Here is a 25,376-nt window from a genome sequence, read left to right as displayed (position 1 = left end):
AAAGGGGTGACCGCTTGTTTTGCAAAGATACTTTTGCCAGCAATGGGGAGAGATTTTCCGTTTTCATCATCAAACTTATATCTATCGTTCATGCAATGTCTGTAGCAGTTCAGGTGCTGCAAAGCTAGCTTAGTAGGATTGCAGGATTGCAATTGCAAGCGATGAACGAAAATAGCTAGATTAGCGTGTTTTGTATGCGTAACTTTAACGACAAGGAAGAAGAAAATAGGTATTGGGTGGGGTGTTTGACGGCGCAGCCATTGAAGCGAGTATTATGGAAAGAAAAGATATTCGAAATTTTAGTATTAAATAAATATTGATTGGTTATTCAAAACAACATTTTTTTAAAGGTGTTTGCAGTGAATAGGCAAATGTCCAAGAATTTAATTGACCTACGTCTAAATCAACAACGGTGCTTCAGTCACTTTGACGAAAGAGGGCGCCACCATCAGCCGGGATAAAAAGGGCTAGGTTTGAGGATCGCTCTTCGTTTTCCAGTTGCAATTCATACAAACAACAGTAATATATTCCACACGCTCAGCATTGTAAAATGTCGTTGGAAAAACAACGAAAACAAACCCGGAAAAGTGTGCAAAATGGAGGTTAAATTGTATTTTAATGTTTTAAAACTTAACTACAACGAAAATGAGAAAATGAAAATTCATATGGGGGTAGATTCGACATATTACAGAGAGATATTTGCAAAAATAAGAGTGCAATATTAAATTGTTGTTTAACATCCTCCTATATTTTTTTTAATTGCGACTAAATTCCACTACTCACTACTTTCAATTGCGATAACAAGTGGGTTAACCAAAGTTTAGTTTTGGGAGGATGTCCAATTAGTGCTGCATTCGCAACAGCTTATCACTGCAATTGTACGCAACCGGGCTTTAAATTATCCGACCCAACATTCTGGGAAAGCTTAAAACTTTCATCAAAAAGTCATTTCCAATTCCACGATTACTGTATTCAAAAGCAAACATTTAATCGTAAAACATCACTTTTCCATTGGTGTAAAAATAGTTAAACCAACTTTTTTTTGTCCAACATTATTCAAACGAAAACGCTCAGGGTGTGGGTGAAGAAAACGGGAAAAGCATAACGCCAAGCGGCAAGATAAATAGAACACTCTATTTTATGCGGTCTTAGTATCGGTCTTTACCTTTTGCCACGTTCGTTTCCCTCCCACTGGCCCGGCCCGTTACCATTATGGTTGGTGCCTGCTTGCTACCTCCGTGGGTGGCAAATGAATTTCCACGCGGAGCTTTAGTGGGTAACTAATAAAATTTTACTGCTCGCCCTCGTTCCAGCCTCGTTTCCCCAACATCGCCAACCTTTCCACGCAGGCATTTCTGCCCGTGTTGCGACGATAAGGAGAAATGGCATGCCGGGCAGCTCCAATCAACCGTCGGCAACGGGCAAACGGCAACACGTCCTGGAGGGAAGGGAACCAGGTGTACACGCCTGCATCCTTCCCAGTCAACCGAGTTTGTACCGAGACGCGTTCCGAGACGATTTCCAATTCTCCTGCTTGTGTGTGTGAGTGTGTGTTGGACTTGTGGGTTATATTTTACGTTAAAACCGAGCGTGCTGGAATTTTATTCCACAACTTCCCAACACCAGCAGGGTTTGTGAAGGAGAGAGAAAGAGTGCGAGAAGTAGCTCGTACGAAACATTCTTCGTCAGGTGTTGCCACGAAAAGGATCTGCGGTTGAGGATCTCACGGGCACCATCTGCCCGGTGGTTAAGGAGGGGGTGGGTTTTTTGTTCCAGAATTGCTCGTTTCTAGTGGTCTGAAATTCTGAAGAATGGTCCGAACGCTATGCAGCTTGATGAAGCAATATTAAAGAAGCCAACAGTGCACCAAACTCGTGTGCCCGAGGGGGCGAGTAACACGAGCACGGTGCCGCAAGCTTGTGAAATATGAAATGCAAATCAAGCGCAACGAGCCATTTTATGTGCGACTGGAGTGTACGTGGAAGGTACGCTCGGAAAGACCTCCTGCACAGTGCAGTGCAGTTCCACCCGGGGGGAGGGCACCATTGCAATACCGCCGGGTGAGGTTTAGTAATTAATTTACGGAAATATTAATCCTATGAAATTGATTTTTCCCCAGAAGGAGGTTTCCTGTCGGTTTGGATGCCGTCTGTTGCACCTTTTGTTGTAATATTTGAGGTACAGTAAAAAACGTAGGACCTCGTTCAGTATATATAGGCAAATAAAACCATTCGATCATGGCAAAGAATCGGTTTTGGATGCGCATTGAATATTCAGCTAGTATGCATGCCTGTATGCTTGAGTCACGCAAAGCCCATCTGCTGATGCCCTAGGATGTACTTAAATCACGGCATAGGGCAACTCCCACCGAAAGGACCATTTGCAGTATAAATTTTTACGACCTTACCCTACATTGAACACCTGCTCTGGCACTCCAATTGACCTCTCATTAAAGCTATAAAAAGCAAATTTCGATTGCGCACTGCATCATCCCTGAGACATTCTACCGCGAAGCCCGGCATACACTGGAGGTATTTTCTTATCGTTTTATGGTGACGAATGAAACTTCAACATCCATCAAACAATTTTCTCTGACGACCATTTTATTACGCTCCTCCTCCTCCCCTACTGCCCTTATCTCTCACAGCTCGTGTTTCGTGGCAAATTCCCTTACACACTGGATGCTACCGGACCGATGCCGATTTTTATTGACCGCTAGAACGACATCGGCTCGAGTGTACGCTACGCGCCAGCGATGGAAAGGATATGGATTTTTGGTCCCACTGAAATTGCGGCCCGAAAGGGAAAAGGCACACCGACCGACAGATTGGCAGGAGCTGGCCATGACCCGGCTGGAACTAGCGGATGGAAAGAGGAAAATCGAAAGCGGAGAACAAAAACGAAAAAAAAAACTCGGGACCCTGTGTTATGACCGTTTTCCATGCCATAAAATCTTGCGCACTGTCGAAGCATTCGCATCGAACCGAGCGACACTGAGTGTGTGTGTGTGGGTAAAAAAAACCGGGAAGACCGTCCCTAACTGAGGGATGCTTCTTTAAGCTCGCCATTCTCGTCCCCGCTGAAGGGTTTTCAACGGGTGCTGGGGTTTTATTTTCTCGGCCGTGCATAAAGCTGTGGCCACAGGAAAACGCACAGTCACCCTGGGAAATAACCGGGCGCAGCACGGCAAAATGGGTAAGGAAATGCGAGATAACGGTTCAGTGAAGCGTTGCGAGTTATTGTTTTATTCAGTTTAGTTTAGTTTTCCTCTGCGGGGTTGCATCCTTCTGGCCAGTTTCGCAGCTGTCCCTTTCTGCGCATCAAAACGCGATCTGCCCGAGATTGCCATTGGTATGGGAATGGTAAAAGTAAACGAGAGGAAAGCAGTTATAGTCGTAATGTTTATTTGGTACTTAAAATATACCGTGCAGCATTCGTCCACATCGTCCATGGATGTGAGAAAAATACCCACACTTCAGCAGCAGTAGCAGAAAACGAGCGGGTCATATGTTATTAAATACCTTGAAGGTTCCAACCTTTCTTTGCGCCTGGTGAAAATCGACGAAATAGAGCAAAACGAAATGCGAGCGAAATGTTCACCTTGCATGAGAAGAATGGCGGTTCCAGTGTTGCCAGGCGTTCCCAGCGACGGAACGGTTCCCCCGCCCGCAGCGCAATGCCGCGCGCCGTGCGGAAACTAAAGGGCAGCAATGAAATTAAAAAGTTGAAACGATTAAGTAAATTTATTCATCAATTACTACGGCAAAACGTTTGGCAGGCCGCCCTGTGATGCTGTTGTGTCCCGACAGAGGAAGCGCATTTTATTATCACCTTCCCACCAGGGAGCTAATGCTTTGCCGGTGGGGATGCGCACACGCGGGGTACCCGCAAACGGCACCGGGAACATCAGCCCATAAAATAAACGTTTTGTGTGAGAATGCATCGTTTCGTGTTTTTTTTTTTGTTTTGTGTTTTGTAAGGTATTTTTCCTTTTTTAGAAGTATTCCTCAATGGTGCTTTAGACGTTCCTCATAACCATGTTCCATCAGTCCCAAATGGGTTCATGCTTTTATTTATGTTGGTAATCGTTGGTAAATAACACGGGTAGCTGACTGCATGCAGGAACGGAGGGGGGACAATTAAAACCGCTCAGATGCAGGTTCCGTTTTAATTATAATCAAAATGTATCGCTTGTTCGGGACGTTTTGCAAATTTCTTGCTAATGAGTGTGTGACGCACGAAGGAACGATTTGTTGCGTCGCGTTGCTAGTTAAAATTAGGAGAAGATATGTAATTAAAAGCTTACAGGAAAGTTCGTTTTCGTCATTACTTAAAACTGGAACTGTCAAAAGAACTGTAAAAAAGCAAGAATACATGACATTTGAGGAGTTTTCTAGGAAGCGCAACTTTACAACTTTAATTCAATGTTTGGTGTGTCGGATTTCAAATAATTAAAATTACGAAAAATTGCATTTATCGAAAGACACAAAATTTATGTTTCAATTAGGTTTGAGAGAAAATTTAACTAACCAAGCTGTAAAAGAACAGAATATGCAGTTTGAAAACAAAAATTAACAAAAGGCCGTGTTAAGAATATCAAAAAAAAAATTTTGTATCAAAAAAATGGAGAAATTCTGCACTGGTAGCTGCATTGAAAGTTTTTTTTAAATAAAAACATGTAAAAAAAACTATTTTTATAAGCGTTTAGTTAGATCACTTATAGGAACACCATGGGCCTGCTAGTAGTTTCTGGTCTACTTTCAAATCTTAAGCTAGAGAAGTTTATCCGCGATTCGGAGCTGGAAACTTCGAGAACCATGTTCCATAAGTCAATCCAAATCCTGGCATACGCTGCTGACATACACATCATTGGTTAATGTATCTTCTACCTAACGGATGCTCAACAGAGGATCGATCAGATGGCTAGAAAACTCCGGGTTGAAGACTAAAGAGGTAAACACAAAATTGATAGTAGCATCTTCAGCGGTTCTGCTAACAAATACTGAATAATCCTAGTAGTGACGAACAGGCCCTCCTTCTTATTTTAATTATTTTTGTGTTCAAGGATGTATCCTGTTTTGTCTGTTGTCTAATCTGCGACCTTCAAACAATCGTTTCTTCTATTCAGACTTCGACTGTCTAAAGTATATTAGATAGGCCTTTCAGTCGTTTAAAATTTCATCTACCTTGGGCTAAAGGTTACGGAGGGAGCTGGCAGTCAACCGTTTTTTTGCTAATTCTGCTCCCAGGTTGAGAAAAATACTTCTCTGAAAACACCTGACAAAACATTCGAAAATGGGAGTAAATAAAACTATACAGTTAAATACAGTTCCGATAGACACTTAGTCACAAAGTAGCTTGAGAGAAAGATTTTTAGAATGGTTTTGGTCCCATTTGGGCCTCCGAAAAAAATGACACTCTTTACGATAAACTCTCGATCGTGTATCGTATCTGTCATGCTTGGGCAAGTCATGTCATGAAAGTGACACCGCTCGAATCAGCCCATAAAGTCCGTTTAGGTCGTACACATGAAGAAGAGGTGGCGCAATTTCGCCTAAATTAAGATGGAGTAATGGCGTACGTGCTCTCGGAAGAATAGGATTTTTGACTGAAAGCAGAGCAAGCGGAGTCTCCACAATGTTTGTGAAGCCTGAAAAGTAAGTAAGTACTTAAAAACATTCTTCCACAGATTCAAAATTTTTAAATGGGTTTTGCTACTTCGTGCTTCTGCTAAAGCATAACATCTGCTCTTCGCTTACCGCGTAGACAACGTACACAATCGGAAATGTATTGAACCATGTTTTGCGGTGAAAGTATTCGAAAAGCATTACCCAAATTTCGAAAAGCCACCCCCGAAAACAAACTGAAACGTTTTAGCAAAGCTTTTGGGGCAAAACTTTCTCCACGCACACGCAGCAGAGCTAAAAACGCTGCTGGATTAAGGACCATTTCGAAGCGGGAAATTTCGCTGCTCCGTTGGTGTGCTGGCTCCGTTTCCCTATTCCCCTTTAGCCTTTCGGGCAACCATATGGGAAGTCAATCCGTGATCCGTATTGTTCGGATGGTGACTTAATCCCTCGGTCTTATCGATTTGCACCATTCCGCCTAAATTTACATTTTGCAGCCAAACATTCTGATGCACGTAACACTTTTCTTACCCACAGGCAAATCCTTTCCCTTGCCTGGCCACACATCGGGCTTTCATTTCAATTAGCAAAAGCGAAGGTACGGAAAAAAGACAAGAACCCCCGTCCATCTGGAATGTGATGCTTTGCAAAGTAAACTTCGGTTTTTGGTACGTACACCTTTTTTGCCTGAATGGCGTAGTGGACGTCAGTGGAGAGGTTTAACTCGTCAGCAACTTACCGTGCCAAAAAAATGGTAGGAAAAATCCCAGAGAACGAATAAGGTGTATTTTGCCGCTTTCTGTAAATATCATATCTTTGGATTAGCCCGACCCAAATAGGCGGGAGCTGTATGTCGTATGCTTGTTAAAAAAAAGCATCCTCGTAATGTCCACTCATCCCCAGCAAAGCGGCTTGCCGTGTGGTGCAAGTGGTTAGTTTTTAAGCAGCGATTAATAACAGCGTCAGCGAACCGGCACCAGCGTCCAACCGTTTGCATATTAGTGAACACGTGAACAACAGCGATTAAGCATAATTTTCACCCGGCTTCTGGTAGGTGCAAAAAAGAAGGTCGAAATGATAGCATATTTCCCACCCAACCCCGTGCGTGTTCGTGGTTCGTCCTTGCATGGTAATCCTTTGCAGCGGGACAGGAGCGGATAAAAACCTCTTTTCTCACCTAAATTTGTTCCGGCTTCGTAATCATCGGTCGGATGGTGAAGCTCTGCGTTTTGTCTAGGTCGTAGGCCTGGTCCCGGAACTCATCTAAAAATATTGTACCCAGGTGCAACATTTACCATGATGTACGAGCACGGTGTGTGCGCGTGTATGTGGTGTCTGTTACAGTTGTTTTTGCACCCCGTTTTTGCAACGACCAGCGTAAAAGATCAAATATATTTCCCCCCCCGTTTTCGTTGGCAGGCCCGCTTTGTTGGCCAGGAAGCTCAGCTACATCCACGCAAACGGTAACTCTAGCCCCGGGAAGCTTCAAGAGCGGCTGATCCGACACGTGCGCACACTGCACAATGTTCTTTCGTTTGAAAATTTAAACTTTAGCACAACAACACCCTTGTAATGCTTATCCAACCAGCTGCGTATTTCATTAGTACGGCCCGTTCCGCAGGCGAAAGCTGAATGTACGTGAGGTTGGGGCTGCTATCCAATAGCAGGTCTAGTTTTAGCAAGTTAACTCTTTGCCGAGCCTTTTTTTCCTCGACTGAGGATGGTTCGGGAACGGACTTGTGTTGGGGAAAATCGGGATGCCGCTAACCCGCTAACACTATAATGATTAGCTTCATCAGTAGCAGGTGTTGCGTGATGGGAAATTATCCAGAAATTCACAGATACAACTACAGATTGCACTAATCGGATGAATATTGTGTGCTGGAATTTCTGATGTACTGCATGCCTAAGATAGTTGCAAAATCTGTTTTACTATTTCTTGTAAAATAGCTAAGAGTGTACTCATCAAATTTCATTTAATGTCCTGAGTTCATAAACACATCAAAGACACATAATGTTCCTTAATGTTCCCATCCGATCCATTGCGCGATCCTTTATCATTGATCAGTATTACCAAGACCACCACACAAAGAGGCTTGGCTTCATTAACTAGACACCCATTACCGTTGCGGCCACGGCTTGATGTGACAGCGCTGTAAACCTCATTAGGGTGCCGACCCTCCACATGTCCCAGGGCTTATCAAACATTCATCGAAACACTACCAGCGTCACCAGCATGCCGCACCGTGGTGAAGAGCGATTTGGTGAATGGGATTCACCGAAAACCATCATTATTTTCCCACCGACCTGGTAGCTGGTTAGTTCATCAACTCCATGCGGGTGAGTGCTGCTCCGCGCAGTGGAGTGTTGTGTCGCGCAACAGCGCAACAGCAAGATCAAACCACGCCAAATCGGGTGGGCTTCCCTGAATGGTGGGCTCGCAATGTAAAACGGTCACATGTCACCCACATGTCGGACGGGTGCGTGTGCGTGTGTGTGTGTGGATGTAATCTGGAGTAATAGTAGTACCACCATCGTCAAGTTATGTACATCGCCGCGAGACTAGCGAACGCTCACATTACATCGCACCGCAGTGGTGATACTTTTGCTGTCGGCTGGCTTGGTGATGGTATCAGAAAATGTATGCGCACCACTGTTGAACTTTGGAGTTAGCTAACCCACCGCCCCCCCCACCCGTGGAGGAGCTTTGATAGGCGAAGAAGAGCCAGGCAGAAAAAAAAGCAGGCACCCACTCACATCGTCAAGCTCAAGTTGCATTGTGCGTTAGCATTCCGAGGTTTAACGAAGGAGAAGATAACCCGTTAGATGGTAACCGGGATGACACTTCTGACACTTTGCCACGGAAACCAACGCGGCAGCAGGGTGTAGTGGGCCCGAAAAGGGGGAGGGGGGGGGGGGGGGGGGTCTTGATTACGATGCCAATGGCAAACGAAAGAGCAGCATTTTCACGCTTATGTGCGCACACATAATATTTTTCTCCCGTGCCACAAAACTCCTGACGACGAATAAATTAGAAGCGACTGGGTGCTGTCGACTGTTCTAAGCGCCGATGGCTTCCAATTGCCAGAGATGATGGCTTAACGGGAAAGTGAACGAAATGCTGCAACCACCGGTGTTCCAACTGTCAGTTGAAGCATATTACTAGGAACATTCATGATTAAATTGTGTGTGAAGATGAAGAATGGGCGCTGCGCAAAATTCGTTACAATTCCATCAATATCTTGTCAAGTGCAAAAGACATTGAAATGTTGTCCTATCATACGGTGATTCGAGCCAGCGTGCAACCAAAAGGGTAACAAAACAAGAAAAAAAAACACCCTCGATCATGTACGCTTCTACGAATTGCAAATTGTGTATTGAAATGAATTCCAGATATCAAAACTGTTTTCAACAGCGAACAACAGCAACGGCACCAAATGCCCATCCATTGCCATTCATTGGACTGGATTTGCCCGTGCGGGAACGGTTTCGTTGCTGCGTACGATGAAATGTGTGGCCAGCATTTAGCACAATTGAATGGAATCCTCTTGGTGATTTCGCCCAGACCAGGAGTCCAGTCGGCCGATAGTCGCTCCGCAGTTCAATAACGGCGGCGTTCGGTGTGTGTGCGGAATGCAAAATCAGACACATGATACTGCGGCATCGTCGACCGTTTTACCACGGCAATGGATATTGGAGCTGGTATCACGATATGCATACGCCAAGCCCCGTAACGACTTGGCGTTCCACGTTTGACGGCTATCGTGGGCCGACGGATCGGTGCGCCTGGACAGATTCATTGGTTTCGCGGTGGCCACCCGGGACCCATCAAACGTTGTGTGGTTCCATAATTGATCCGCACTTTCGCCCGTATTTCGCCAAACCTAGATTCAACTTTCAACAGTTTGCCTAGCGTGATTCGACGCGTACGTGCGAGTTTTCTTTATTTCTGTTGTGAACTTTTTCTCTCCTCGCACCGGCGTAATCATTGGTTACGCTGTTTCCACCAGCCGGAGGATAGCAAACTCACCCACCACGAGCACGACGTAAAGGTCAACGGCGATTTATTTTCGGTTCGGACAGACGCACATGGTTGGGGGGTGGGGGTTTTGGTCCCAATTTCCCTGATCTAATCGGCAGAACTACCGCCCAACCGCTGAAAAGAGCGAAAGAGGGCGAGATGAATGATAAGGAAAAACATGGCTACCTTTTTCGGGGCCGAAAGAGTTCGGTTGGGCACGTGCCGGGACAAAATCACGTCCAGGCGCGTCTTGACGACGGACACGGTCGCTCGGCAAGCGTGAGCCGGCCCGGATATGAGACTTGCGGTTCACACGTTATGAAAACGTAAATAGGAAGATGGGCTCCGGTGTTTATCGCCTCCACCGGCAGAAAGCAACGTCGCACACGGAGTGGGATTTTTCTTCCAGCGAAAGCATTAAAATTTCTTCACGTTTGGAATAAATTTTCATTAGACACACTTACAGAACCGTAAAAGTCACGTTTTCCACAGACGCACACCGGGTGGAGTGTCGGTGTGTGTGCCTTAAAGAAAGGACAATATTTCGCCAAAGCTTACCAAAGCTATTAAAGTCCTGGTGACGATGTGTATTTGTTTTGCAAACAAATCACACTCTTTAACGTTTATCTCCACTCTCTTTACAGCAGCATTCAATCATGTTACGTTTATTGCTCGTGTTGAATTTGAAAACATTTGCTGGTGAATGTCATGTGTCGATTAGACGAACACCTGCCCGTATGCACGTTCTGCCGTGCGAGAAAAGGTGTGTGGAACAGGCTGCTATCTTGCAAGAAACACGAATGGAACGTAAGTTCAATAGATTATTCCACACTTTGCTCGTTTTCTTACCACGCGCTTTTTTCAAAATTCTCGGAATTTCCAGAGCGACCTGTCAATTTCGCCCTGTTCAGTGCAGTGTCAAGAGCATTCCAAACGTACGCCAAGCATCAACATAAAAAAGCACACACAGCATCCTTAAAAATGTGCTTTAAGCGCTTGCCCAAAGGGGAATGCAGTATCTGGAGCATCCCACGATTCGCCCAGTTTGGTCCGCGCTCCAATTCATTCAAGGTTAGCAACTTCCCAGTGCCGCCCCAACCATCCTGCTGCCAGCTAGCTGATGACCTCGTTTCTATAGCAACGCCGACTAACCGTGATGGAAACTCTGTTTGGTTGTTCCGCAATACAGGAATTTCACTATTTCTTCTTGCTGCGTTGCTCACCCCCCCCCCCCCCCCACACACACACACACACACACACACACTCCAGTCAGTTCTTTTCACATATTTCCCGCACTCGTACGGAGTGAGCCCACCCTGAATGCATCCCATCCAGCCGTGGCTTTCGGGGCGCTTTTGTGCCTGCGGGATCTGATGCACCGCAAACTTTCCATTCATTTGGACGAATGCTTTTGTTTTGTCATTTTTGCCCCTTCACGTCGCTACAAACAAACAAACAGGAATAAGATAAAAACATGCTGCAACCAAAATGCATCCCATCAGCGCCGGTTCTGCTCGGTGGTGCGTCAGATGCACGGGGCGAGTGCATCTTTTGTTTCGTGTGCCATCTGGCTGCAATATGTGAAGCGGTCCATGCACAGAAGATGGTGCCTTTTTTGTTGCTGTTGCCTTATTTTGTCGCTGTTTTTTTTTGTTTCGTTTGGTTTGGCACAAATTACCAAGGCTAACACCTTGCCTGGATGGGATGTAAACAAAAATTTGCTGCCTCATGTGTGGTGGATTAATTAGTGAAAGGAGATGATGCCCTGCTTGTACTTTTTTTTTGCTTCCTTTTGAGAACAAAAAGCAATACAGCACCGACATTACGATGCTGAATGGTATACATTTCTCATTACTACAAGCCATATTACATTCAGCTGCGGTACCCTGCACAATGGTATTACCAGGACCGAAAGCTTGCTCCGGAGTGCATCCACTAATGAAGTGGAACGTTTCGCCGTACGTTTAGCATAATGGTTCCGCGCAAGGTTTAATTTTAAAATAGTATTTATCGCATTGTTTACGCGTCAGTTTTGTGAAAGTGCTTCAGTAAAATAAAATATAATATTTCACGTTTATAATGTAGTGCTCTTTCCCTAATCATAAAGAACGACCTGGTCGAATTGGTTAAATTTATTGGAATCTTGATGTAAAGTACAATTCACATCAGTTTGGAGGAACCTCCTTCTTTCAAACAGTGAAAGGGCACCTTATCCCGGGTGTACGAGGTCAACACTGTAGTGCTTTAACGGCACAACCTGAATTTCTGAATTTCTTTGACGTTGTTTTTAAATATGCGTAGCTGGATAGTCAGTCCTGCCTACGGGTGATTAAATTCGGGTGGGATTTTGGATCGGTCCTTTTGTGTCACCGCCACCAATTGGGTGTCTCACGCTTCCGCTGTCCAATTGGACCATCTAAAGGAAAATTACAGATTGGGTCGTCCGGAATCATTCTCATGACATGACCAACCCACCGGAGTCAGGTGAGTATAGTTCGCTGTAGATCGTGAGTTTATTGTACAGCTCGATAGAGTTCGTTATGATAGTGGCTCCTCTATTGTCCTTCCACATAAACTGAGCCAAAAATCCTTTTGAGCATTTTCTTCTTGAAAATGCCCAAGAGGGTTTCGTCTGTTTTAGGACAAAGTCCACGTCTTAGATGGCGTATGAGAATAGCCGCTCAATATAACCGATCTGGCCTATCTCAAAATATAATGTTTTTTAAAAAGAACTGTTTATTAAAACAGCATTCCTAAATTTTACAAAATTTTCATAAAAAAACAAAGAAAAAAATGTCTTCAAACAGCTTTTCGTTGCCTCATACTGGTGTGGTAAATTCCCCCCCATTACCCGTACAGTAAACAACACGGAATGTGTTCCATTACATTTCACGATCGGCAGCAGTTTCCTGTGCAACCCTTCGCGCTAGCTCGCTGTACGATTATTAAACTTTAATTTATTTCCCCAAAATTAACGCCAGCCTGGTGCGTGGTGCGTGCATCCGTACGGGCCTGGCAATAATCCGGCGAACCATTTGGGACGTGAATACGTGAAAATGGGTTCACGCAAAACTGTGCCAGCGCACCGGGTCCTGCGAAAGATGCTATCACGTAGCAATCGTACATTAGTGTGGCGCAGGGTGTCTACCCTCTGATAAATCGAAAACGACCACGACCTTTTCTCGAGCAGTCTCGTGCCCTGGACCTGGCACCAGCTCAATGGGAGATTGCGTGTCACACTGCTTAACAGGGGCGATAATTTTCGACATATCCCGCCCGCAAAACCGTACCCGCGGATTGGCCACTTTTGGACTGCGGTGTGGAGGTGGGGCATTGGAAGGTGAAGTGAAGTGGAGTGGAATGAAGCGGAGCAAGCAGTAAGATGGCGGACGGCGGGGGAAGGTGGTTAGCGCTTTCGAAGCGATAGTAGTAAAGCGCGAGGCAGCATTTACATACCGATGCCATTATATTCGAGGTAGCAGACATTAGAAGTTAGCACGGGTTTCTGTGCCGTGGGTCGTGTTCATGTGTGTTCATGCTATGGTAGTTTGGAATGGTGGGGTTTTGCGGAATCTCGGTCTGATTCGATATTCGGAACCTTCGAGGCAGGAGTTCCCCGGATTGACTGTATAATTGCTAATTCTACAGTATCTCCGAATGAAATCATTTGGGCGTTCGCTCGTTACGACTCGCACACACTACGCTCGGTCGGTGGCTTATTACGCCCCTGCCACAGTGGTTACGGTTTTAGGGCGGGTTGCGCTTCAAACAGCCGTACCGGCCAGTGTGCCTGTGCCTGTTGTGTGTATGTTTTGCCTCGCAGCAAAGTCCCACTGCCGGTTGAGATTTATCGACAATGCTGAGAAGTTCGATTCCGATGGTAATTTATTTTACAGTCCAGCGTGTCCTTACCCAACACGAAACATTATCGACACTTTCCACGTCTCCTGGCCCAAAAGCTTCCCCCAGGGTAGCAGGGGTGGAATAAAGGGGATTTTGGTGTGAGGAAAACGTGGATGGATGATTGTTCCAAGCTATGTGCCATGTTTACAAACACGCTCACAGTAGTCCTAATTTATGTGCAAACATGACGTTAATTATGTTTTGAACCACTGCGAGACAGTTTCGGCTCGTTTGGCAACGTTCGCCGGGTGCTGGGGGTTGAAGTTTGGGTAGATACTTCAGGACGTACTCATGCTTATAATAGTTGCTGTTCTGTTTAATCGTGCTTGCGGGTAGCGGCAAACACACTGGCGAGACGCGCCAGATAAGAAGGTGAATTGATAAACCCGGATCAATGAACGCTCCGTGGGGAGTGTGATTAGCATGTTGGGTTGTTTCGCATCCTTTTAGAGTGGAATTATTTCAAGATAGTCATGTAAATGAAGCCATAAGTAATTGTTCTTCGATGTCGGGAGTGACTCGAATCGAAACTGTACGGTGGGATAACATATTCTTGTTTGAGCTGTTGCTTTCTTTAGTATTGATACTTCATACGGAGTTCCTTAAGTTAGGGCAAAAATGGCTTTATAATTATGCATTGGATTGGTAAAGATGCATTGTGGAGCAGGAAATCTCATACACATAGAAAACTTTGGTGAAAGACCATGCGTCTCCATTAATTTTTGGAAATTTGAGCAACAGTTTCACAATTATTGCTGTGAGCAATAGTTTCACAACTATTGCTGTTAACAATATTTGAACAACAGAAATACATATACGATCAACAAATGCATTGTGGAATAAAAATCATTTCATAAAAAAGCTTTCGTGAAAGACCATGCGTCTCCATTAGTTTTTAAAAAGTTTCACTTTTTTCATTTCCTTTTTTGTCAAATTTAAATAGTTTCAATATATGTGCTCATGCAGTTTTATACAAAATATTCTTTATATATTAAAAACTATGAGGTTTAAATATTTTTCCTCAAAACGCTTGTTTTGATTTCATAAAATTAATGGTCCCGCACTTCCATTTGTCACAGCACAGAGATATCCCATTAAAACTTCAAAGGATGAAATTTAATTTCTATGTATGCTTTGTTTGTTGTAGTGAAATTTATTGTAAGTTAAATTATTAATTCAATTATGGTTGTCAAAATTATGTTTATATTTTGGGAAGAGTTTATTTGCTGCCTTACGGTTCCTGTAGTGCTGTGAAGAGCATATTTCTGTATTTAAGCTGTATTTTTTATTATTTTCACTTCAAGCAATTTCGTGTAAATCAGTTCATCATAACGTCTTAAAGATTTACGGCTACAAAACGATTCGTTTAACTTTAGAACGGTGAAATATCTGAGCTTTAACTATTGTCCTCAATGTAAGAAACTTGTTGGAAAATTGAAGTAACTTTCCGAGTATTCGAACAAGTAAAGTAAACCGTACATGTTCAGCAAACAGGCTAATAATTTCCCAAGTGTGTTATAGTTACAAGATAAAACTCAATTTGCTGCAGCCCTTCAGGCGCTGAGAACAAAAGCTGCTGAATGGTACAAACATTGCTAAACTGTTCTAAACGAAAAAAGTTTTGATGGTTCTGCTGCACGAAGAATAGGATGAAAAATCCACAAACCGGCCTCAGCACATCAACCTGACTTAAGGCTAGAGTCAAATAACTTCATTGGAAAAATTCGTTCCACTCATCCAAACCACTCAACTTTTACCGGTTCACTGAAACCCGCTCCAAATCGATTGCAACCGACTCGATGGGATTGACAGATCCCAGAAGCCACTCAAAATGGAAGGGAAGCAAACACACACACACACACACGCAAACTTTCAATGCGTCAAGTTTTCGATTACCGCCAGGGCTCGTCACGTAGGTTCGCTGCAGATTGAATATGAGGGGAAAAAAAGTTTACCGTCAGACCGTTTTCCGTAGATTTGACGCCGTTTCCCCCTGAAGCTGCACTTTTTACCTTTCCAACAGGCGGATTTTGTTTGATTTTCCACATACCTGGAAGCGAACGTGGAGAGAAGGAGGAAAAAATTGAGTTAGTGAACTTTATTTGCCGAGCGGTGCCGGTGCTTGTTCGTGAATATTTTAATAATGCATGGGCATTGTCTAGGATTTTGTAAAGAAATGTGCTTTGAACCGCTCGCGAATGGAATCCTTTACAACTTTTGCAAAATTGTTGGTTTTTTTTCAATTATGTAGTACACAATCATTGAAGCGTTGGGAATTGGGAGCGTTTTAAAATAGTTTTTTTTTGGTAACAAAACCGAATACTTTAAAAATGTAGTTCGTTGGTAAAATGTCTAAACAATTAAACATTTTATTAAATTTAAGAGTTAACTTTAAAAGAAACAAAACGATGCTTAAAATTCCAGTTAGAGTTTCTTTTCGATGCTTAAACTCGATATTGAACCATCTCTCCAGTCGAGAAGCTCGTTAGAAGTAACAACTCACACAAAAGCACAATTAGACGTTGTTTAAACAAGTTCCCAAAATGCTATCATTACGTTGCTTTTGTGAGTGTTTAACTAACAAACACAGTAAGTTGAGAAACACTCTCACGTCTCAGTTGAGAGAGATTGAGTTCAAAATGTTTCCTCTTTAAATGACGCCGTATGTTTGGTTCATCCGAAGGGAACAAAGCTAGTCATAATGGAAGATTTTCATTAGACATTCGCCGGTGCTGCAAAGTTCTAGCTCTGACATGAAGCTTGTTTTGGCCAGTAGACGATGGAGATTTGTCGTGTTTGAAGATACAACCTGAAAGACCATTTTATCTTAGATCACAGACTTGAATTGAATATACATCACGCATATGGACAACAAATGCATTGTGGAGCAGAAAAAATCATACACATAAAAAAGCTTTCGTGAAAGACCATGCGTCTCCATTAGTTTTTAAAAATTTGAGCAATAGTTTCACAACTATTGTTATGAACAATAGTTGAACAATAGAGGAACAATAGAAATGAATAAACAACCCACTTATGGACAACAAATGCATTTTGGAGCAGGAAATCTCATACACATAGAAAGCTTTCGTGAAAGACCATGCGTCTCCATTAGTTTTTGGAAATTTGAGCAATAATTTCACAATTATTGCTGTGAGCAATAGTTTCACAACTATTGTTGTGAACAATAGTTGAACAATAGTTGAACAATAGGAATACATATATAATACACATATGATCAACAATTGCATTGTGGAGTAAAAATCATATTCATAAAAAAGCTTTCCTGAAAGACCTTGCGTCTCCATTAGTTTTAAAAAATTCACTTTTTTCATTTGCTTTTCTTCAAATTCAATAGTTTCACTATATGTGCTCGTATACAAAATATTCTTTAAATAATAAAAACTATGAGGTTTAAATATTTTTTCCTCCCAATCGCTTGTTTTGATTCCTTAAAATTAATGATCCCGCTCTACCATTTGTCACAGCACAGAGCACAGCAAAGCTGCCGCTGACCTTGTGCCGTCATGGTCCATCTTCTTTCCGCAGCAGTATTGGTTACAGCTATTGACGGAAGAAATTGCACGGACGTAGAATGAAATGAAAAATTGCTTCATTGAAACCACCCCAAGGGAAATAACTGCCTTCCCATCACCAAACTGACAGCAGCAGTACCAGTTTGTGTCGATGCTGGGGTACGGGCTACACCATTACTAGGCTAAATGCTTTTTCGTCGCGTCGAAACACCATTCACCCAGGGCGCTGTGCCCGGCAATGTTTACCATTTACAGTGGTTCTGTTTTTCCACGCCTGTAAGCCTCGGTGAGCTTTTCCAGCTAAAAGCCTTTAGCTTTCTCGTGCTTTCCGTTTCCTTTGTTTGGTTGCCGAATGTTGCCCATTTAGATGTCAGTGTATGTGTGTGTGTGTGTGAGTGGTTGTGTGAGTATTTGGTGAAACTTGGGGCTTACTAGTGCCACTTTCGTTCGTGTGATTGCCGATAGCCATTGGCGCCATCGCTATTAAGAGTGCTTCACGGTCGATGAAATAGGCGGCATTCGAACGGCTCTGTGGTTTGACCGCGCTACCAACAGCCGAGGAACTAGCGAGGACTGCTTGGCCGGTCCGTCGACGGTCCGTTGTGTGCTTTCTAAGATTCGTTTTGAGTTTCGTCATTCTTTTTTTGTGTGATCGAGTTTATTATGTATAATCAATATTTGGGTACATTCTGTATACACCATCATTGGATTCAATTTTCTATGTTAATTTACAGCAAACGTGAGATAGTTGGTTTTGGATGGATTTCATGTTCTTAAGAAAGGCAAGATGTTATCAACATATGTAAGCGCTCGGATGAAGTAACCGGGCACGTTCGTCTGTTTTGCAATCGAAACAGTTAGGGAAACATCTGATAAACCTACTGAAACTTATCATTTTATTTCAGCACATTGATAAGGTAAGCAAGGTAAGGAAAATTCTCGTTTTATCAAAAGAATAAAGATAAGTCTAACATTTTAGCAGCCAAATGTAGTTCAACACCGTTCAACAACTTTCCTGAAATTACCGGCTAGACTACCGAAAATTGAAGAATCAATCGGTAGGAAAATTGAAAAACTTGTCTAAGTGGTTTGCGGAATAATATTCGCGCAAGAAATGATGCATAAAAAATGCCTCATATTTTTTATTGCCCTCGCTTCGCGTAATTTTGCAGCAAATCGGTTTTCCTCGCTTTGCCACCGAAATTGTAGAACGCTGTCTATAGGAGGCGCTGATAATAGCGATGGTACGTTGGTTAGTTTTGTTACATGCTTCGAAAGAAAAAAAAACACACACACACAAAAGTGTCAGTTTTTCCTTGTGCTACATTTGTATAAAAATAAAAACAACAAAGCAATCCAAGTGAACCGTGCGGCATTGAGTAACAAGCGCATCGGTCCCCGGCAAACCATTACGGGCGAAAGTAAGGCGCCTGATTTTTCACTGAACGACCTCGGTAATAGCGTGAGGCCCATAAACGTGCAGTACTGTGGGTATGGCCACGCGTCCAGTTGTGAGTCGCCGTTTGGGGAAACATTGGAAATAATTTGAGACCTGAACACGGTGCCGGCTGCAGCTGGCCTGAGAGGAATGTTCGTACGGGAAATTGCTACACTTTGCTCCTTACGACATGCTACGCTTCACAGTGCATGATGTACTTTTTTGTTTGTTCGTTTGTTTGTTAGCTGAACAGTGATAACAACAAACTGTTTATGGTCAAGCGAACAATATTGAAGTGTTGTTCAACTTCCTTTACCGGATGCGCAAGATGCTTGTGCATGAGTTTATTCGATGGGAGTTTTCGTGTGAGGTTGTTTTCTATGTTGATAGGAAAATTTGAACACACTTAAACATGATGAAATTGATTTGTTTTCTGAGAATTTTTCCCACTTGCTACTTCTATTGTTGACACTAAAAATAGACACCTTGTAATAATGAGCTAGTACAAGAAAACCCACGTTTTCGTCGAATTATGACCGTTCTTTTGTTAAATGATATTTCGCTGTTTCGCATAAAACATCGTAGACATAATCCTAATTAGTGGTCATGAACATGAACAAAAACGATTTTTTTTGTCAATCTGTCTTTTCTTTTTGTTCCCAGCACAAGTTACAGATATATGATTCAACTAGTTTTAGTTTGTGTATGCTGTGTTTGTGTGTATGTTTGTGTTTTTTGTGTGCATGTGTAAGGTATTTTGCGTATAAAAGATACACTGATTTTCCAGTTAGTGTTCAACAATGTGGTTTTGAAAATGAAAGCTTACAATAATTTCTTGCAAATCATGTGAGCGTAATTATACGCAAATCATGTGAGCTGTGGAAAACTACAAGTCAAAATGTTAAAAAGTGTCCAAGAAATTCCTCTATTTGATGATTAACAAAACATAACTGGAAGATTTAGAACATTGAATGTGATCGTATAGTGATACATTAGCCTTTTGGGAGTTTATAAAGTCATGGTCTTTATATGCATAAAGGAATAACTATTATTTCAATTTGTCCATCGACTACCGTTTGCTATAAAATGTCAAACAACAATTTTAGCAAGCAATCCATTATTATTATAAGTAAGCATCCATATTATAGCAAGCAACTCATTTAACATTATCGTTCGGTTACATTTCACTATAATCTCACATACATTCCTGAAACAATTAGTGAGGCAGAAATTTCATTCGACGATTCAATAAATAAAAAAATGTTTACAAATGTTTGCTCCAAAACTACTTGCTTTAAAATTCTATAAGACATAGTTTAATTTTACGAGATATTTTTAAGTAAATTTTTCACAAAATCCACCGAAACAATTAGTAACAGTAGATTAATAGGTGCGAACCAAACCAAAGAAAGCCTTCAGTATCGAGCTTGAATTTATCGATTCGATATTTGTTCGGTTGTTTAATAGATATGTTGTTAATACTGAAGCTCTTTAGCCCATGAAATCATAGACTCCTTGTGCGAGAGTTACACAAAAGTGTCCCTGCGTGAAAGGTGTTTCGTAGAATTCACCAGAAAAGGCTTTTCGTTTGAGTATATATTTACAAAGCGAAAAACCACGAAGCGGATTACATCCTACAGGTTTTGGATTAACTTTTGAAAAGCATGGAAGCACTGTTTTTGAACTACTCTGTACTCCGTATACGAACAGTTCATTTCACGGAAAAAGCGACGTAGAGTGCAGATGTAATAAATGCCAATCAGCACATTGCGTAAGCGACAATTCGTCAAGCATAAAATTGAAAGTGTCCTCGCCGTGCAGACTCGCGCCCCAAATCTGCCATGTTTTTTTTTCTGTTACGCGTTTTAGATCAATACAGAGTGGAACAAAACAAAAGCACGCTGCCATGCGCTGATTTTTGTACACGCAAGGTGAGCGAACGTGACCGATACAAAGTGTTTCGCATTCATAGGGTAAGTCAAAATAAGGCCCGTGTTGTGCGAAATGTCGATGCCATGTTCGTGCGTTTGACAAATAAAAGAAACGTGCTCCATTAGCTTTATCAATGCTACCCTTGGAATGCTACGATTGATTCGCATTAGTGGCACCATCCGCGGTGCTGTGGGTGGGCGGTACTGGTAAGAGGAAGGGGGGATTAGCGCGTGCCCGGAGACGGAAGGTGCGGGAAACGCGAATGCAAATCGATCGATGTTTGGCGGTTTGCAGTTTTCCTGGCCCAACTTTACATGGCATATTTTTATTTCATGCTTCATGGCACCCTTCGAGCGTTTGCCAATTTTGTTTGTGGGTTTTTTTTTCGCTTCTTTGTGCCGTGGTTCCCGTTCGGAAAATGGGGTACTAAATCGTCAATCAAACTACTTTATGTGATATTTTATCGATTTCTAGGGTTTTGCTCTGGGTTCGGGTTTGGTTTTGATGACATTGTATCGGGTTGGAATAATATATCTTCTCACAATGCACGACTATGGAAATATGCGAATCAAAAAACTCTTTGTGGTGTACTTGTAGAGTAGTGTAATAAAATTATAGAGGAAAAACACGAAATACTTTTATCGAAAAATTGCATCAAAGTGTGAAATGACACACCGGTTCCCGTCCATAATTTAAAACCTATCACCCAACTTTTCAATATCACCCGATACAGAGGGTGAAAAAGCAATCCGATTCAGAATTGATACAGCAAACCAGCTGCTTGGGAAAGTTTCAGCCAGACAGCATACCCGTGCGTATCTGTACAACACAATGTGAACAACGGTTCGGCAGCTTTTTACCTTCCCCTCTCACCATGAAGGATCAGCTTCTGCCCTTTGGCAAGAAGTTTATAAATAGATTTGCTTCCGGGTTTTCACGTGCAAAAAGTATTGCCCTTCACTCATGCCATCCTGGGGAAAGCTGACGTATGTGTGTTGCGCACTAGAACTTCGAACTTTCGAAGATTTCCATTGCTTTTCCACTGTAACAAAGTTATCAGTGTGTTCGAGGAGGGGAGGGTTTCTCACAAATGGTGCTGAAACCATGTTTCACCTACCGCAAAGATTCACTTGACAGTGGTATATGATTATAGCGGTGGTATTCGGAAACATTAGCTGCAGTGTGACTGCATTGATTGGATTAAACTTTTGCTAAATATTACATTTCCAACATGCTTGACAGCTGTAACCGAAGGTGGGAAAAGTGATCGGTATGTCAGGGGTTTTTTTTTGTTACTTCTTCTCGCTTTTTTATTATGTTATATACAGATGGGAAATATTTTGCGGCAATTACATTCCAACCGTTTACGGTGAACAGAAGGTACAATGGAAAATGAGCAACTGTTGGCATATCTCTGACTAACTTTTGCTAAACTCATGCTAAGCTTGTGTTTAGCTTTCACATTTCCGATTGATAAGCGAGTGGTTTAGCACGAAATGGTACGGTGTTTATCTTTCCTAATGAATTCATCGGAAGTTTGCTGACGTGTGTTATGTCTGTACAGCAAAAATGGTTGGATGCGCTTCCATGCAGAGAATGAAATGGATCTTATCATTTCCAAGCGTGATATTCACATTCTGCCGTGTGATGGAAGCGGTGTGATGGAGTGTTTTTTGTTTCTTGCACCCTTTTTGTCTCGTTTCATTACCTGTGAATCAATTAATATTGTAAAGCCCAATCAATCGAGCTCGAATTGCAGGTATGAATGGAGTTGTTTAAACCTCCCACTATGCTGCATGCTGTGGTAGATTAACCAAGTGCCCAGCACGATTGTGCGAACTTCCGTCACCATGTTCGTACGACTGACAATCAAAATACAATGGATAATTTATGTGACAGCAATTCAGCGGCACAAGTTTTAATTAAACCCGTCGCTATTCGATGCTCACCAAATCGACTTACCGTCGCAGGCGTCAGTTTTGCATAAAAATTGGGCCTGAAACGATGAAACGTTCCTGCTCTAAGCCTTTTTTTTCTTGCCTTTGCTCGTGCACTTTTTTGTGCCGTTTTACTTTCCACCAAGTTTTTCTACTTGAAGCACCAAAAAAGCAAAAGGGGAACCGCGAATGGTGTTAATTGATAAATTACATCATTTATCACTTTTTGTTCCGGCTTTACATAAAACAAAACGTATAAACTCGCTCACTACAGCTTTCTTCCCCCCAAAAAACAGCATGGAATATTTGCTAGAGAATATGGTAAAGCTGAAAATATGAAGATACACAAAAAGGGGGACCAAAACAACGAAAAAAAAAACTGCATCAACGTTGTAACGAAAACCCTTTTCAATCTATGTCAAAATGAAAGTACCGCTGCTTTGTTGGTCGGGAAGGCAAACGAGGCTTAGTTTAATTTAATAACAGTTTGGGAAAATAAAAGTGACAGTTTCATGAAAGATTGCCAGCAGGCCGGCAGGCCGTGTGTGAAAGTAAAAGCAACAACGAAAACAAAACGGACTGCAATATATTTTTTTGATAAACAATAATATAATTTACTTTAGCAGGGTGATGGTTTATTTCGAGTGATTTAAGGATTACCACACATTGTGTGATGTACACCGTGTTTATTTGGATTACTCATTTCATAACACACGGTTTTATCTGGGATTTGGAGATGTTCTGTAAAGACAAAGTAGTAATTATGTGGAAATAAATGTTATATATTTATATTTCCCTGTCATATTACTACATAGCAAGCTTTTTTAACATACATTAATACTTAAATATGCATCGAGATTTTAGAAAATAAATTTGAAATACATTCTTGACCTTGTCAATTGGCAGCGTTTCATAAAGTATCCGATCATACAAGTTTGTCGCTTCACCAGAACTTTAGTATGTTAAATATTTATGCAAGAGGAACAAAACTGTACAGAAGCTTCAAGTTGTCATTAGGCAAGATACATGGTATCACACCTTGACAAATTATCAAATAGTGTCGTATAACATAGCATATATTTTATTAATGATCCAATTCCCAAAGGCTTTTTTTAATTATGCACGACCATCTTACAGGCTCCAGTGAGGAAAATACTTGGTAAAGTTGTCATACTCGTTAACATTCAAACACGTTATAATTATTTTAGAAATGTAATTGTAAACAAAAAGTTTAACATAAGAACAAAGGAAGTGAAGTCTGTCTTTAAGTTTTAACGAAATAAGTTTCTTTCCAATAATAAATCATTTTCTAAGGCATGGAATAAAAACAAATGGAGACGCCCGGTCATTTGTACGCTTCGTCAATTCATTTACTGTACTTCGCTCCCAACCTGGTAAAGTTGTGTCGTTAAAAGCAATGAGCTTAATTAAAATAAGCATTAAGTAATGGTGTTTTATAAACCCTTGCTAGCAACAGGGCGGCACTTTACGTACCTGTTCATTTTAGTTGGCGGTGTGGCGTACGGTACGCCAAGGAACGCTTCGATGGGTTTGAGAAATTTGTAGCCGTCCAATGGCAGCACCAATCCCTGCAGACGCCCGTACCGGGTCTGCACAATCCGGTTGCCGAGGCGCGAATTTTTATACAGATCCATCGTGGCACCGTTCAGGAAGCGCACCAGCAGAAAGTAAATTATGCAGAAGTATTGAAATTTCACGAACACCATTTTCACAGATAGCCCTTAGCCGAAGTGGTTGTGTTGTGTGTGTATGTGCAATTTACGATAAGTTGTGCTTGCCGTCACTTCACGAACGTTTGATGCTCGTGACTACTGCGAAACTATGTACAATCGGACGGTGACCTGCTGCAAACGGTGTCAGTAGCGTATTCGTCTATTTGGACGCCTATTTGTTTGCTTTATCGGTTCGCTAAACGATTACTATCGCACTGTATTGTTCGTTTTTTTGTTGTTGTTGCTTTCCTTTTTATATCGTTAAAACATTAATTCAACTCTCAGCTAACATGAGATGGCTGTTTGCTGTGTCAATTATCCAGCAGCGATTGCAGCGACCGGTGGCAGTGTTTGTGCACTTGAGCTAATGTTTGCACGTTTACCCGCTTTACGTGTCTTTATAAAACGAATAAACATTCCGGAAGCGATTGTATGCGTGTTATCGAACGGTGGTCGAGGGGTATTTTTTTTTAAATTTTATTTCCACGATAGACGAACGTTAAAATGTGTTTGATGCTGCAACGATTTTTTCCCCTTCAAGTTTCTATCCGACTACTAGATCGCTAATGGCGTTCACGTTTCGAAGTGAATATGCACTGCACTCGATTCACCGCGCTGTGTTTGTGTGTGTTTTTTTTCCTTCTCCCCCGGCAGGTAGGGAAGTATCTTGAGAAAACCTCAGCAAAAACTAGGCACCACCATCGGTGCACACCATTAAAAACAACATTTTATGACGATGCTTTGCACACTTAAATCGTTTTCGTTCACTACCATTCGCGAATCTCGTTTTTATTCACGCTTTGCCGCCACTTATGCTCGTCGAAAAAACACTTTTTCGCTACCGTTTTGCAGCTGCCTCACCTCACCGACGCTCGGCGCGGTCGTTTACATTGCCCGCTCGAGTGCATCTTTTTTTCCGGCGAAATCGAAGCGATTGGCTGCAATTTATTGACTCGTCCGTTATTGGTGCACTAGAACTAATTGCAGTGCCAGCGATTGTGGCCCGCAGATACACTGGGTTGGCCCATCGTTGATGATTTCGCTTCACCTTGGCCCCACGTAGAAAACTATTCCGGGAGGTTTTTTTTTTTGCTACACCATTGCGGTTTGTTTGTGTCCCGCACCGCAATAGCGTTAACGTCCGTTAGCACCGTTCATTAGGAAATGCACCGTTTGTTTTTCCTTCGCTGTCGCCGGAAAACGCCCTTACCCGCACACAATAACATCACACGCACACGCAAACACACAC

General features: G+C 42.3%; 1 protein-coding gene across 1 annotated transcript in view; it reads right to left on the bottom strand.

The window, feature by feature from the left end:
* LOC128302013 (neuroligin-3) overlaps positions 1-24,279 on the bottom strand; it is a 56,988-nt gene extending 32,709 nt beyond the window's left edge. The window contains exon 1 of the mRNA XM_053038727.1: positions 23,889-24,279. Coding sequence (XP_052894687.1) covers positions 23,889-24,121 — 233 coding nt within the window. The 5' untranslated portion in view covers positions 24,122-24,279. The remainder of the gene's footprint in view (positions 1-23,888) is intronic.
* Positions 24,280-25,376: the final 1,097 nt, after the last annotated feature.

This window comes from Anopheles moucheti, chromosome 2 (assembly GCF_943734755.1).
Source record: "Anopheles moucheti chromosome 2, idAnoMoucSN_F20_07, whole genome shotgun sequence".
NCBI lineage: Eukaryota > Metazoa > Arthropoda > Insecta > Diptera > Culicidae > Anopheles > Anopheles moucheti.
Note: the sequence above shows the minus strand (reverse complement) of the source record. Positions and strands in the feature narration are given on the sequence as shown.